The sequence below is a fragment of the Lithobates pipiens genome, unplaced genomic scaffold (assembly GCF_037356315.1).
Source record: "Lithobates pipiens isolate NorthernLeopardFrog02 unplaced genomic scaffold, aLitPip1_a1.2 Scaffold_19, whole genome shotgun sequence".
Taxonomy (NCBI): Eukaryota; Metazoa; Chordata; class Amphibia; order Anura; family Ranidae; genus Lithobates; species Lithobates pipiens.
In genome coordinates, this window is record NW_027507764.1 from 379,692,201 (window position 1) to 379,707,451 (window position 15,251).

At 44.5% G+C, this 15,251-nt stretch overlaps 1 protein-coding gene across 1 annotated transcript in view; it reads right to left on the reverse strand.

Annotated features, from left to right (window-relative positions):
• The window catches only part of LOC143998074 (1,25-dihydroxyvitamin D(3) 24-hydroxylase, mitochondrial-like), an 89,157-nt gene that overhangs the window by 50,825 nt on the left and 23,081 nt on the right, over positions 1-15,251 (reverse strand). The window contains exon 4 of the mRNA XM_077493833.1: positions 8,753-8,846. Within this exon, the coding sequence (XP_077349959.1) occupies positions 8,753-8,846 (94 nt within the window). The remainder of the gene's footprint in view (positions 1-8,752; positions 8,847-15,251) is intronic.

The following is a 15,251-nucleotide window of genomic DNA, read 5'->3' on the forward strand; positions in this document are numbered from 1 at the left end:
AACCTGCTTGGTCCACAAAAGTTCTTATAAGGACTGGTAACTTGGTATAGGGTGCTACGGTACATAGGCTTGAGTGCGGTACAGTCTGCTGTTCTGTAAGGACCGCTATCGGTCCACAATAGATAGGGTTGACGTGCACCACTGCTGACCGCTGCCCTATACTGCAGCAGTCCTTCAGCGGTATAGGGACTGACGTACAGTCTGCTAAACACTAATACACAACCTGCTTGGTCCACAAAAGTTCTTATAAGGACTGGTAACTTGGTATAGGGTGCTACGGTACATAGGCTTGAGTGCGGTACAGTCTGCTGTTCTGTAAGGACCGCTATCGGTCCACAATAGATAGGGTTGACGTGCACCACTGCTGACCGCTGCCCTATACTGCAGCAGTCCTTCAGCGGTATAGGGACTGACGTACAGTCTGCTAAACACTAATACACAACCTGCTTGGTCCACAAAAGTTCTTATAAGGACTGGTAACTTGGTATAGGGTGCTACGGTACATAGGCTTGAGTGCGGTACAGTCTGCTGTTCTGTAAGGACCGCTATCGGTCCACAATAGATAGGGTTGACGTGCACCACTGCTGACCGCTCACCTATACTGCAGCAGTCCTTCAGCGGTATAGGGACTGACGTACAGTCTGCTAATCACTAACACACAACCTGCTTGTTCCACAAAAGTTCTTATAAGGACTGGTAACTTGGTATAGGGTGCTACGGTACATAGGCTTGAGTGCGGTACAGTCTGCTGTTCTGTAAGGACCGCTATCGGTCCACAATAGATAGGGTTGACGTGCACCACTGCTGACCGCTGCCCTATACTGCAGCAGTCCTTCAGCGGTATAGGGACTGACGTACAGTCTGCTAAACACTAATACACAACCTGCTTGGTCCACAAAAGTTCTTATAAGGACTGGTAACTTGGTATAGGGTGCTACGGTACATAGGCTTGAGTGCGGTACAGTCTGCTGTTCTGTAAGGACCGCTATCGGTCCACAATAGATAGGGTTGACGTGCACCACTGCTGACCGCTGCCCTATACTGCAGCAGTCCTTCAGCGGTATAGGGACTGACGTACAGTCTGCTAAACACTAATACACAACCTGCTTGGTCCACAAAAGTTCTTATAAGGACTGGTAACTTGGTATAGGGTGCTACGGTACATAGGCTTGAGTGCGGTACAGTCTGCTGTTCTGTAAGGACCGCTATCGGTCCACAATAGATAGGGTTGACGTGCACCACTGCTGACCGCTCACCTATACTGCAGCAGTCCTTCAGCGGTATAGGGACTAAGAGTTTTGTCACAGGGTCATTTAAAAAATGACATGCAGAGGAAGAGGCAGGCCCTTCCGCAGGGGTGGTAGGGGTAGGGCAGGAGCAACAGGCTTGAGCCAAAGTGGGAAGTTGCAGAAGGTGCGTTCAATTACTTTAAAGGATGCACCAGACTTGGTTGAGTGGCTCGCTCAGCCTTACTCTTCTGCACCCTCCTCATCCTCTCGATCTGCACCCTCTTCTTCACTCTCTGCTATGTGCACCCCCAAAGACACTACCACCAACAACACGACCACCACCACCACCACCACATACCTTCCGCTTGAGTCACTGGAATTATTTTCCGATCCATATCAAGAGGACATTTCTGATGCGCAGCCACTCTTGGTATTGGATCAGGAAGAGGAGGTAGCAACAAGCGCTACTCAGCAGTCTGACGCCAGTACCCAGATCAGCCCAAGGAGGAGGTTGGTCCCCGGTGTTGCTGCCTACTCTACTTATAGCGGTGGGGAAGGTGACGTTGATGATGACGTGTCTAGTGATGTCACGTGGGTGCCCACAAGAGAGGAAGAGGAGGGGAGTTCAGAGGGAGATATGGACCAGCAGATAGGGAGGAGAAGCAGCAATGACTTACATTGCACAGCAGGGACAAAGCAGACTGCAAATGTATCAGGAGCGAGTCATCGACCATGTACGGTCACATCTGGCGCTCCCAGGACACCGGCACATGGCTCCGCAGTGTGGGCTTTTTTTAACGTGTCCGCTGCTGACAATAGCGTTGCCATCTGCAATCTTTGCAGTCAACGCGTTAGTCGCGGTAAGCCCAATACTCACCTAGGGACGACCGCCTTAAGAAGGCACATGAGCAGCCATCACCGAGCCCAGTGGGAGCAACGGAACACACAAAGCCACACTGCAGGCTCTCACCGTCCAGCCTCGTCTTCTACTTCTCCTTCTCCTCTCTCCTCACAATTGTCCTCCACTCCACCTTCCATCACGCCAAGCTCACATTTTTCTGCAAAAAGGCAGGCTTCCGTGGGCCTAATGTTTGAGCGTAAAAAAATGATGACGCCGGATAACCCTCTTGCCCAACGGTTGGCGGCTGGCTTGTCAGAACTCATAGCCCGCCAACTACTGCCATATAAACTGGTGGACTCGGAGGCCTTTCGCAAATTTGTGGCCATTGGAACACCACAATGGAAGGTCCCAGGAAGGAAGTATTTCTCAGAGAAGGGCATCCCAGAGCTATATGGCCATGTTCAGCGGCAAGTGAATGTATCTCTGGCACACAGTGTCGGTGCCAAGATACATCTGACCACAGACACGTGGTCTAGCAAACACGGGCAGGGAAGGTATATCAGTTTTACTGCCCACTGGGTGAACCTTCTGACGGCCGTCAAGCATGTAACCCGTGGCACCCGTGTAGATTTGGTTTTACCGCCACGGATTGCATGCAGGCCTGACTCTTCTTCTCCTCCTCCTACTCCATCCTCCTCCCTCTCCTCCTCAGCTGCCTCCTCCTTTTCCGCTGCTAGCGTCTCTTCCACTGCACCGCCCAAGCTCCCCAGAACCTATTCCACATGCCAGGTGAGACGTTGCCATGCCGTGCTGCGTCTGTTGTGCCTGGAAGCAAAGAGCCACACTGGCCCGGCACTCCTTTCAGCTTTGCGTTCACAGGCAGATGAGTGGCTAACACCGCTCAATTTGACAGTTGGTAAAGTGGTGTGTGACAACGGTGCCAATCTGCTTAGCGCATTGAAACAGGGCAAAATCACGCACGTGCCGTGCATGGCACACGTCTTAAACTTGGTCGTGCAGCGATTCCTTGTCAAATACCCTGGGGTCCAGGACATCTTGCGGCAGGCAAGGAAAATCTCGGCCCATTTCAGAAGATCTTACACGGCCATGGCTCGCCTTGCTGACATTCAGCGGCGACACCATCTGCCGGTCAGACGTCTTATTTGCGATTGCCCGACGCGATGGAACTCAACCTTCTATATGCTTGATAGGCTGCTCCAGCAGAAACGTGCAGTTAACGTCTACCTGTATGAACTCTGCGAAAGAAACGGTTCTGGGGAGCTGGGTTTTTTTTCACCGCGCCAGTGGCTGCTCATGCGCGACACATGCAGACTTCTGCGGCCATTTGAGGAGATCACCAAACTGGTCAGTCGCAGCCATGGCGCCATCAGTGACATGGTACCTTATGCCTTCTTTCTGGAGCGTGCATTGCGTCGTGTCATTGATCAGGCTGTGGAGGAGCAGGAGCGGGAAGATGAGGAAGTCGCAATGCTGGATGAATTCCCAGGGGGGGCTACTCTATCTGAGACAAGTCAACAACAGGAGTCTGATGAGGAGTCAGAGGAGGATGGTGCCGGGGCGGATGAGCAGGAGCAAGAAGAGCATGCTTTAAACCTTTCTGGGATCCCTGTTGTGCGAGGATGGGGAGAGGAGAATGAAGAGGACGACATTATCCTGGATGATGAGCAGGAGCCAGGCCACCACACCGCTTCCACTTTAGTGCAAATGGGGGCCTTCATGCTCCAGTGTTTTAATAGGGACCCCCGTATAAAAAGCATGAGGGTCAAGGACCAGTACTGGGTGGCAACGTACTTAGACCCCCGGTACAAACACAAAATGGCGGAAATGTTACCGCCGTCGCAGAGGGCTGTCAGAATGCAGCACTTCCAGGCCTTGCTTCGAGAAATGCTGCATTCTGCTTTTGCGTGCGCTGGCAGAGGAGCAATTCCCACTCCCAGAGAAGGATTTGCGGGTACCAATCCAACAGCGCCTGCAAGAAGAGGCCGGTTTGAAGATGTGTTGGTGACTTCGGATATGAGGTCATTCTTTCAGCCGACCCATCGACAGGTGTCATCCGGATCCAGCATCAGGGAACGCCTAGACCGTCAGGTGTCCGACTACATTGGGTTAACGGCCGATGTGGACGCTCTGAGGAGTGATGAACCCCTAGACTACTGGGTGGGCAGGCTTGACCTCTGGCCAGAGCTTGCCCAATTTGCAATCGAACTGTTGGCTTGCCCCTCATCCAGTGTCCTGTCCGAAAGGACGTTCAGCGCAGCAGGGGGGATTGTGACCGATAAGCGTACTCGCCTAGCTCACCACAGTGTTAACTACCTCACATTTCTAAAAATGAATGAGGCATGGATCTCGGAGGAATTCAACACATGTGATCAGTAGACCATGTATATGTCTATAAACAATTTTTGGAATCAAGCACACAGACCTTCTTAATTCATTTGGCTCACTTCCCTGACCCAAAAAAGCACACCGTACTATATGCCCCTACCCTCCTCTTTGAAGAGGTTGAGCGGTGTCATATTTCTACTGGGGCTGCTTATTATGAGGGGTTCCCACCATCCCTGTGCTGTGCTGACTTCCTCCTGGGTGTTCTTATTATGAGGGGCTCCCACCATCCCTGTGCTGTGCTGACTTCCTCCTGGGGGTTCTTATTATGAGGGGATCACACCATCCCTGTGCTGTGCTGACTTCCTCCTGGGGCTGCTTACGGTGCTGCTGTCAGTGCTGTATGTCACGGAGCTGCTGTCAGCGCTGTATGTCACGGAGCTGCTGTCAGCGCTGTATGTCACGGAGCTGCTGTCAGCGCTGTATGTCACGGAGCTGCTGTCAGCGCTGTATGTCACGGAGCTGCTGTCAGCGCTGTATGTCACGGAGCTGCTGTCAGCGCTGTATGTCACGGAGCTGCTGTCAGCGCTGTATGTCACGGAGCTGCTGTCAGCGCTGTATGTCACGGAGCTGCTGTCAGCGCTGTATGTCACGGAGCTGCTGTCAGCGCTGTATGTCACGGTGCTGCTGTCAGCGCTGTATGTCACGGAGCTGCTGTCAGCGCTGTATGTCACGGAGCTGCTGTCAGTGCTGTATGTCACGGAGCTGCTGTCAGCGCTGTATGTCACGGAGCTGCTGTCAGCGCTGTATGTCACGGAGCTGCTGTCAGCGCTGTATGTCACGGTGCTGCTGTCAGCGCTGTATGTCACGGAGCTGCTGTCAGCGCTGTATGTCACGGAGCTGCTGTCAGCGCTGTATGTCACGGAGCTGCTGTCAGCGCTGTATGTCACGGAGCTGCTGTCAGCGCTGTATGTCACGGAGCTGCTGTCAGCGCTGTATGTCACGGTGCTGATGTCAGTGCTCTGTATTACGGTGCTGCTGTCAGTGCTCTGTATCTCCTGCACCCTCTTGTTTGCCTACCCTGGTCCCTGACCTTCCCTCTCCTCCATTGCCTTCATTAGCTCCATAGTCCTGAATTGTCAGAACAATTTCCCAAATAAAAAAAAAATGCTTGTAGTTATCGATCCCAAATTCACCTCATACATGTATTATGCTATTGTCCAGGTGGTGGGACTACGTGCTACCCCCTAATAATTACCCCGTGGCCGCAAATTCGACCTAAAGGTTTGCGAAATTCGCCTCCCATTGAAGTCAATGGAGCCCGCGGCGAACGGTCGTTTTCGCGAACGTTTGTGTCCGTTCGCGTTTCGCGTTCGCGAAACGTCCCGTCGGAAGTTCGTCCATCACTACATATAATCAGGTCTCATTATTCAATCAGTCATTCAGATTAGTTTAGGCTTTTCTGGTTTCTGGTTTCTGGTTGTTGGTTATAAACAAGATGACCACCTACCTAAATACCAGCAAACAGTATTGCCAGTCCGGGCCAGAAGCAAGTGACTTACCCCCAAAAAAAAGATGCTCCTCTCACTGTGCCCTAGCAGGATAACGTTTTTTTAAATGTATTTTTGTTAGTCAGTTATTCAGTTTAGCTTAGACTTTTCTTTGTTTACTTACCAAAGAAGATTGCCTTTCACTGATATGTTTCTCTTCCTTCCCGTCGTCTCAGCAGCATACTCTCCATCAGCTTCAAGGGCCTGCATTAGCTGTTTTGTTCTGCGAAGGGTTGTGATGGGAGGAGGATGTCAGGTAGTCCAACATCAATGTCATTGCTCTATACAGGCTCAGCGGAAATTGGAGGGTGGGCTGCAGTCAGGTGGCAGCCATAAATCAATATTGACTTGTTGAAGTTGCTGTGCACAGTGAGACTGTAGTGACTTGCTAATGGCCCCTTGGGGTGGAACAATCAGTGCAAATAGGCAGGAATGAAAATTGAAGGGAATGATAGGTACAATTTTTTATAGAAATTACAGACTCCCAGTGGGTACTTTTTACCAAATTTTTTGGTCATAAACACAGAATGTAATCCCTATTTATAAGTGACGTGTCTCAACTTCTTAGTAACTTTGTTGCAGTACTCAGCAGAGAACAGTGCTAATGGGTTTTGTCTAATGCCGCGTACACATGATCGGATTTTCCGCCAACAAATGTTGGAAGTGAGCTTGTTGGCAGAAAGTCCGACCATGTGTGTGCTCCATCGAACATTTGTTGGCAGACTTTCCGCCAACAAATATTGGCTAGCAGGTTCTCAAATTTTCCGCCAACAAATTTTTGTTGTTGGACTTTCTGATCGTGTGTACACAAGTCCACACATGCTCGGAGTCAATTACGAGCCATAAGCGACTGGGCTTGTAAACTAGCGTTCGTAATGGAGATATCACATGACTATTGAACTTCCTTTTTATCGGCTCACTGTATGTCTTGTACATCACTACGTTTGTAATTGTTGGTATGTATGTGTGTATGCAAGACAAGTTGGAGCCAACAACCTTCAAACACAATTCCATGGTTTTGTTGTGGGAAAGTCATATCGTGTGTACGGGGCATAACTCTTTTGATTAAATTAAATAAATTATAGTAGACACCTTGGGGTGTATTTATAATAAAGTAATTGCAGAGCTAATCATCCTGAAAAATTGCACGTACATGTGTTCTGTGCAAATACCTGCAAAATCAAATGTTATTTTCTCTCAGGATAGGATGTTCTAGATTCAAAAGAATAGCATGAATCTGGAAAACACTTCAATATGGCCACTACATGGAGCCGACGATCATAGTAAAACATTATTTATTTCCTTTGATCATTGGGTCCATCTAGGGGCCATAAAGCAGTATTTTCCTGATTCACACTATTTTTTTAAAGCTGACCAAAGCAGACAATTTTAAGAGAGCTGGCCATATAGAGCTGATGATAATGCTAATAAAGTTTTTTTTTTCTATATCACAGCTTCAGGTGTGGCTATAATGTGGTATTTTTCTGATTCACGCTATGCTTATGAATAGTGAGAATCTGACTTAAGAAAATAGCCTGGTAAGATAAAACACCAACAGATAAAATAATTACATAACAAAATAAAATAGTGATCACACAGTGTAAAAAGCAATATGGGGAGCGGAGAAACGGAGCCCTATGCGGCCCCTACCGGTAGAAGTCCATCTTGGATGAAACGCGTAGGGCACGGTTTCTCCGCTCCCCATATTGCTTTTTACACTATGTGATCACTATTTTATTTTGTTATGTAATTATTTTATCTGTGTTTTAAATAAATAGCCATTTTGCTTTTTGACCTACAGCATTGGGAGCCCGTGTCCCTTTATGTTTTCCATACCCCCTGCTCTAACAGCTTTCTGACCACCTTGGGTGACACATTGTTGCTGGGTTTCCACCCATCCCTGATTCCACTGTGCAAGGGTCTCCAGAGGATGTTGAAAATCGGTTGGCATGGATGGAGGATCTTCCGTGACCTGTTACCCCATTCCTGCCTGGCTGCTTCTCTTTATGCGTTTATGATCTGGTGTCGCTGACATGCAGGTCCACAAGCTCTGGTAAGAGTACCCATTTTTACCTATCTTCATTGATGCCATTATCTTCAGAGGTTCAGTTTATTGCTGGCTTTTTCTGTCTACGGATTGGTTTATGATGGACCCATCAAATATTTGGATGGACACTGTGTGGACTTATTTATGCACTTAATTGCTGATTAGTTTATTTTTATTGTTGTTTATGTATTTTAAGCACATGTTATTTAGACACTAGCGCTACATTTTACTTTCCTTTTCACATGAATATTTGTCACATTTGTATGTAGCAGCTGTATTTGATATTTTCTCACAGATTAGTGCAGTATTTTTCTTTCCATTTTTTAAACGGACAATAGTCTGTTTACAACCGCAGTCCATAAGGGTGAATGAACCGTCAGATCAGGTCAGCCTGAAAAACTGACAGCTGGACCCAATCGTAGCGGTCGTATGAAAGGGGCTAAAGTCTCAGATATGGCTGTATGTTGTTCACACATGACATGAGTTTCATCCTCATCTACTCATTTTAAATGCCTTCAAATCAAGGATTGGGGAAATTTTAGTTAAAAGTTACCTGACCTCTTTCTTACGCTATACCAGATACAGGCCAGTGGCACTAAGTAGTAATCATGTATTTTCCATGATTTTTAACGTACTACCAAAACCATAATTTTAGGTTTTCTTTGAATTTCTAGAAAATGATAATAACAATGCCAGCTTTTTTTCTCTATAGTGTCTACATATTTTAGTAAAAGACATTCACCTCATTAATCTTCACATCCATTTTTGCTATTTCTTTAGGTATCATGAGGTGACCTTGCACAGTTTTTCTCATGTTATGCCATTCTTCTCCTTCACTGTAAAATAAAACATATATATATACATATCATACACATAGCTCTTCTGCAAATTGAACACATGGTATCAAACATGTAATATTATTTATGCAGACAGTAGCTTATCTTTTTAAAGAAAACTCCACTCATGATGAAAACAATTGCATGTTGGTGCTATATAACCACATTTTTTTTGACTGTTCTGGATTTGGCCACACATTTACTATAGTTGTTCAAAGGCAGATTGGCTGTGCTAGAAATCTTTAAAAACTCCTTAATTGTTCCTTATTGTGATATATAGATACATATGAAGATGTAGTTCATCTTGTAAAGAGATTGTGCAGTTTTCCTGGATCACTGGGTGCAGAATCATCAGATGGATTTTTGGAAACAGACACAAACATGGATTGTGCAATCCCTAGTGTTGAATTGGTCTCTGCAGATAATCCACTCAGTGAGGCTGTAAATCCCTGTATTACAAATCAGTTATATGCCGCGTACACATGACCGGACTTTTCGATGGACTAGGTCTGACGGAACGAATACACCGGACAATTTGATCGTGTGTGGGCTTCATCGGACCTTTGCTGTCTAAAAATCAGACGAACTTTAGATTTAAAACATGTTTCAAATCTTTCCGATGGAAAGGTTGAAAAATCCTGTATGCTAGTCCGACGGATGAAAACCGATACTAGGGCAGCTATTGGCTACTGGCTATGAACTTCCTTATTCTAGTCCGGACGTTTGTCATCACGTTCGAATCCGTCAGACTTTGGTGTGCTTGTCCGACGGAACTCTGTTGAAAGTCCGTCGGGAAGACCGTCTGACCTAGTCCGTTAAAAAGTCTGGTCGTGTGTACGCGGCAATAGCCACACCTTTGCAGCTATGTAGAGTACAATGTATTTCATCACCACATATGCAATTGTTTTTATGTTTTTAACATAGTTAATTCATATATTTGTACACAGCTTATAAAGCATTGTGTGAAGGATATTATGCTTAGGATTTCTGTTTGTATAACTCAGCAATTATTAGAAGCAGTGTTGTTAATGTTTTTTTTGGTATTAGTTATTAGTATTTTGACTTTATTTGTTGAGGAATCAGAAGCCAGTAGAGGGATTTGCAGAGAGGGGTGGTAGGCAGACACTGAGTGGTTGGTACAGTGGATGAGTCTGGTGGCATCATTCATGATAGACTGAAGAGGGATGGCCTCTGTAGAGGTAAGCCTATGAAGAGGGAGTTGCAATAGTAAAGTAAAAGATAAGAGAGTGAAATAGTTGCTTGGTGGTTTTATTGGTTAAAGAGAAGAAGAAGAAGACTTTGTGGGACATTCTTATTTTTTTATTTTTAATAAAGGACTTGTCCCAAGCCGTGTCATGTCATTTTACCATTTTCACACTTTTTTTGTGAAATGGTAGGGGTACATTTGTGCCCCATTACCATTTCACAGGGATCTGGGGGTCCCCTTGTTAAAGGGGGCTTCCAGATTCCAATAAGCCTCCCACCTCCAGACCCTCACAACCACTGGGCAATGGTTGTGGGGATGAATCCCTTGTCCCATCAACATGGAGACACAGTGCTTTGGGGGGCTACCCCAAAGCACCCTCCCCATGTTGAGAGTATGTGGCCTGGTACGGTTCAGGAGGGGGGGGGAACGCTCTCGTCCTCCCTCTTTTCCTGCGTCCTGCCAGGTTGCATGCTCGGATAAGGGTCTGGGATGGATTTTTGAGGGAACCCCCACGCCATTTAAAAAAAAAAATTGGCACAGGTTCCCCTTAAAATCAGGTCTGGTATGGATTTTGAGGGAGACCCCCACGCCATTTTTTTAACATTTTTGGTGCAAGGTTCCCCTTAATATGCATACCAAACCTGAAGGGCCTGTTATGGAATTTGGGGGGACCCCCAAGAAATTTATTTTTATTTTGGTTCTGGGTTCCACTTAATATTTATACCAGACCCAAACTGTTTTTTTCAATGATTTTTATGTGTATTGCCGGGACGGACAATTCATTATAGCCGCGAGTGCTTTTAAATTACTTTTTTTCCTTTAGAAATGTCATTTTGTACAGGGACTGTTGTAAAAACGGGAAACATGCGCCACTTTACAGGCATACTATAGACACCCCCCAGGTATGAAATTTAAAGGAATATTTCACTTTTATTGTTTCACTTTAAGCATTATTAAAATCACTGCTCCCACAAAAACTGCGTTTTTAAAACGTTTTTTGCATTACTACGTGTCCCCTGGGGCAGGACCCGGTTCCCCAAACACTTTTTATGACAATAACTTGCATATAAGCCTTTAAAACTAGCACTTGTAATTTTTCATGTTAATGTCCCATAGACTTTAACGGTGTTCCGGTGGCTTTCGAATTTGCCCCGAACAATATGCGGCATATTGTTCAGTGTTCTGCAGAACATCTGAATATCCAAAGTTCGGCCCGAACTTATGCTCGGGCCGAACCGTTCACCCATCCCTACTCAGCAGCAGAAGAAAAACTCTGATTGGTCAAAAAAAACACCAGTCAAGTTTTCCGTTGTAACTGAATTTGGATCTGAAATTCGTCAACAAAATTTCGTATACAATTCGGAAGCTTAGAAATTTGTATTTCGGATGCTTCCGAATGTACAAATTTTCAATTCGTATGAAACGAACCGCACATGTCTAGTCTGTAGCAGCAGGGATTTTGTAGTCATTGGTAATCCAAGACTGGTTCCTCTGTGTACCAAAAGGCTTCTTCATAGTAAGAGCTGTGAAATAGAGCCCCTCAGGAACTAGTTGTAGCTAGCCTAATTGGTTGTTTAGAAAAAAAACTGGATACATTCCTAAATGCAAGGAAAATAATAAGACCAGAAATATTTGATCAGGGAATATTTGATTGCCTTAACCTCCCTGGCGGTATGATTAGTTCTGGTTTTAGGTGCTGAAAGCGGTACAATTATATTGCATGGAAATTTGGCGTTTTATAATTATAGTCCTGTAATTCTTAGGAATAACTCTCTTAAATCTGTTCAAACCAGAGTCTAGCAGACATCCCGGGTATGATAAAGTTTATAATATAATAAATAATAATAAAAATTATTCAATAATGTAATCAAATCCTAATACACTGAAAAAGGGACACTTTTTGGTTGCTATGGACAATCTCCAAATTTCAGGCAGAAAAAACAGTATTTATAATATAAAAGTGCATACAGGGCACTGCACAGACCACTAGGGACAAAGGGGGTGTGTATTTTTTTTATACAGTACTGTAATCTGTAAGATTACAGTACTGTGTGTGTTTTGTGCCTTTTTACTTTTTTGAATTTGGCGCCGATCTCCGCTCCGGTGCACTGTAACCTCGCAGGGAACGGAGCTCGGCGGCATTCGGGCACTATGTGAATCGAGCGGAGGACAGCTCGATCACACAGCGTGGAGGACATCGCTGGATCCAGGGGACAAGGTAAGTAACTTCTCCGTGTCCTCCCTGTATCCAGCGATGCGATCCCGAGTCTGGCTCAGGGTTACCGCTCGTGGAACTAAAATCCCAACCCGAGCCAGACTCGGGATCATCGCTAGGGAGGTTAAGGGATCAGGAAGGAATCTTTTTCCTCTGTTGGAGCAAATTTGACCATACTTTATAAACGATTTTTTGCATTAACAATTGTGGGTATAGGGTTCTGTTTATGGTTGTTTATGTATTTATTATTTTCTTTCATCGGTTTTAAGTGATATACTTGTGTAATTTTTCACACTAAAGAACTAAAATTCCATCAGGCCATACAGTGTGTGCTCCAACACTAATTCCCACAAATTTTGGTCACCGCAATAAAAGGTGCCAACATGCTGCATGCATCCTAAATCATGAGTCATCATCTGTGAAAAGAACCCAAGTTCCCCACAGTCTGCCCTCATACCCTAATCCATAATATTAAACAATATCCCTTGATTACTGAGGCATATGCTGCTGGCTAGTAAATCCTCAGATTCATAAAAGAAAAGCCCTTTTTTGAGTCCATTCAAGTTTAACTGAAGCCCTGAGGAAGGGGGAATGTTTTCTGGCCCTGAAACATGTTTTTTTTTTGTGTGAAAGCCAATAGACAAAAGTCTAAATAGAGTAATTTGGATTAATCTTTTGGTCTGGCACTCCTTCTATTGGTGCATGTTTTTTTTCTAATACCATAATCACACAGGTACACTCCTGGCACAACCTCCGCAATATGGCCAATGTTGTGTTCCACAACTAGGAGTGTCACAAATGAGGCAGTTGCCAAGCAGCCTGTGTTGGCACTGCATTTTTGGCAGGCACCTAAAGTGACCCTTCTGGCCTGACAACAGAACCTTCTTGAAGCCAGAGTACCTAACGAAGAACCGCCGTTTCAGCAGATTGAGTACATGTGCCAAGCAAAGTACATGTGTAAATTCTACCAGGTAAAAAAGCAACTAGCAGGTTAGTGTTATCAAACCTTGTCTGACTGAAGATGATATGTAGTCAGCCACCTCTTCTGGGCCTGGAGAGCTGCCAGGCTGCAAGCCAGCATGACAGGAAGGGGTACAGGTGAATGTCCCCAACATACAAGCACATGGTAGCATCACTAGCTTTAGTGGTGTGCCCCATAGTGCATCCTTTCCAACAACCAGCAGACTGACCCAGTTTCCAGGATAGTAGCATTTCTGTTTATGCTTACCAGACCACGTGTTATGGTCCCATGTACCCATCCTCTAAGCCCTTGTACACACGGTCGGACATTCCGACAACCAAATCCGTCGGATTTTGGCCGAAACTGTTGCATACACACAGTCGGAACAAAGTTGTCAGAAAATCTGATCGTACTTAACGTGATGACATTATTTCGTTAGGACGAGACTACGTTTAGGCTAGTAGCCAATAGATTTGGTCTAGGAATTTGATCTGAGCATGCGTGGCACTTTGTCCAATCGGAATTCTCCACACATAGTCCGATCGGATCATGTTGTCGGAAAATTTTGTAGCCTAGCAGGAAAACTTGGTCTGTCGGATATTCCGAAGGAAACAGTCCGATGGAGCCCACACACAGTCGGATTATCCTTCAAAACGGTCTGATTGGACATTTTCCGTCGGCAATGTCCAACCGTGTGTACAGGGGCTAATAGCATAATTCTATTAGATGGAATGACAGCAGCTGCAAAACAAGCATTTTTTGTCATGCTGGCTTCAGGGAACTGAGCATAAGGGTGATTTGGCCACATTTTTTCTTCCACAGCAGCTGTAGAAGAGACACCTGTTTTGGGAAGGATAATGCTGGAAATGAAGGGGGTGGGTGCAAGAGAATTTTACAAATATTTAAGCCTTCGTTAGCATGGCCCCGCTACCCTCTTCTATGCCTGATATGGCATATTCTAAGCTTTTACAAACCCTTGTGAGATTTCCTTACCTGTCACTAGTAGGGATAAGCAGAACACCCCCCAGTTCGGTTTGCACCAGAACATGCGAACAGATGCGAACATGCGAACACCATTAAAGTCTTATTTTAGTGCTCATTTTAAAGGCTTATATGCAAGTTGCCAAATGGCGTTTGGGTCCCTCCAAAATCCATACCAGACCCTTATCTGAGCACACAATCTGGCAGGCCACAGGAAAAGGGATGAGAGAGCGCCCCGCTCCTGAACCATGCCAGGCCCCATGCCCTCAACATGTTGGCAAACCCTTTGCAGCTCTAACAGCTTCAACTCTAAACCTGTCCACAAGGTTTAGGGGTATGTCTATGGGAAGGGTTGACCATTCTTCCATAAGCACATTTGGAAATAGAATAAAATAGAAAGAATATAACCATCTTCTGAAATTTGAATTTCAAATAGAATAAATTAGAATTTAAAAACATAAGAAAATAATAGAATAGACTATACTAGAATAGAAAAAAAATATAATTAAAAAAATAGAATAGAATATAACTATTTACCAAAATTAAATTTAAACAGAATAGAAAATAATAGATTGAAATAAAATAGAACAGAATAGTATAGAAAAAAAAACCCAACAGAATGGAAAAGAAAATATTAGAAAAGAATAGAATAGAAAAGAATAGAATAGACTATACAAGAATAGAAAATGCTAAAATCAAAAAACAATAGAATAGAATAAAATAAAAAATAGAATTAAAAAGAATAGAATAAAGAAATAGAAAAATAATAGAATAAAAAAAAAAGAATAGAATAGAAAGAATATAACCATTTCCCAAAATTCAAATATAATCAATTCAAATTTGAATAGAATAGAAAAGAATAGATTAGACTAGGAAGGTGGTTATTTTCTTCCTATTGTTTTTTTTTTTCTATAAAAATATGTTATTTTCTATTCTATCCTAATCTGTTCTTTTCTATTCTATTCAAATTTTAAATGACTCTATTTGAATTCTGGCAAATGGTTATATTCTATTGTATTCTATTATATTGCTCTTTGAATT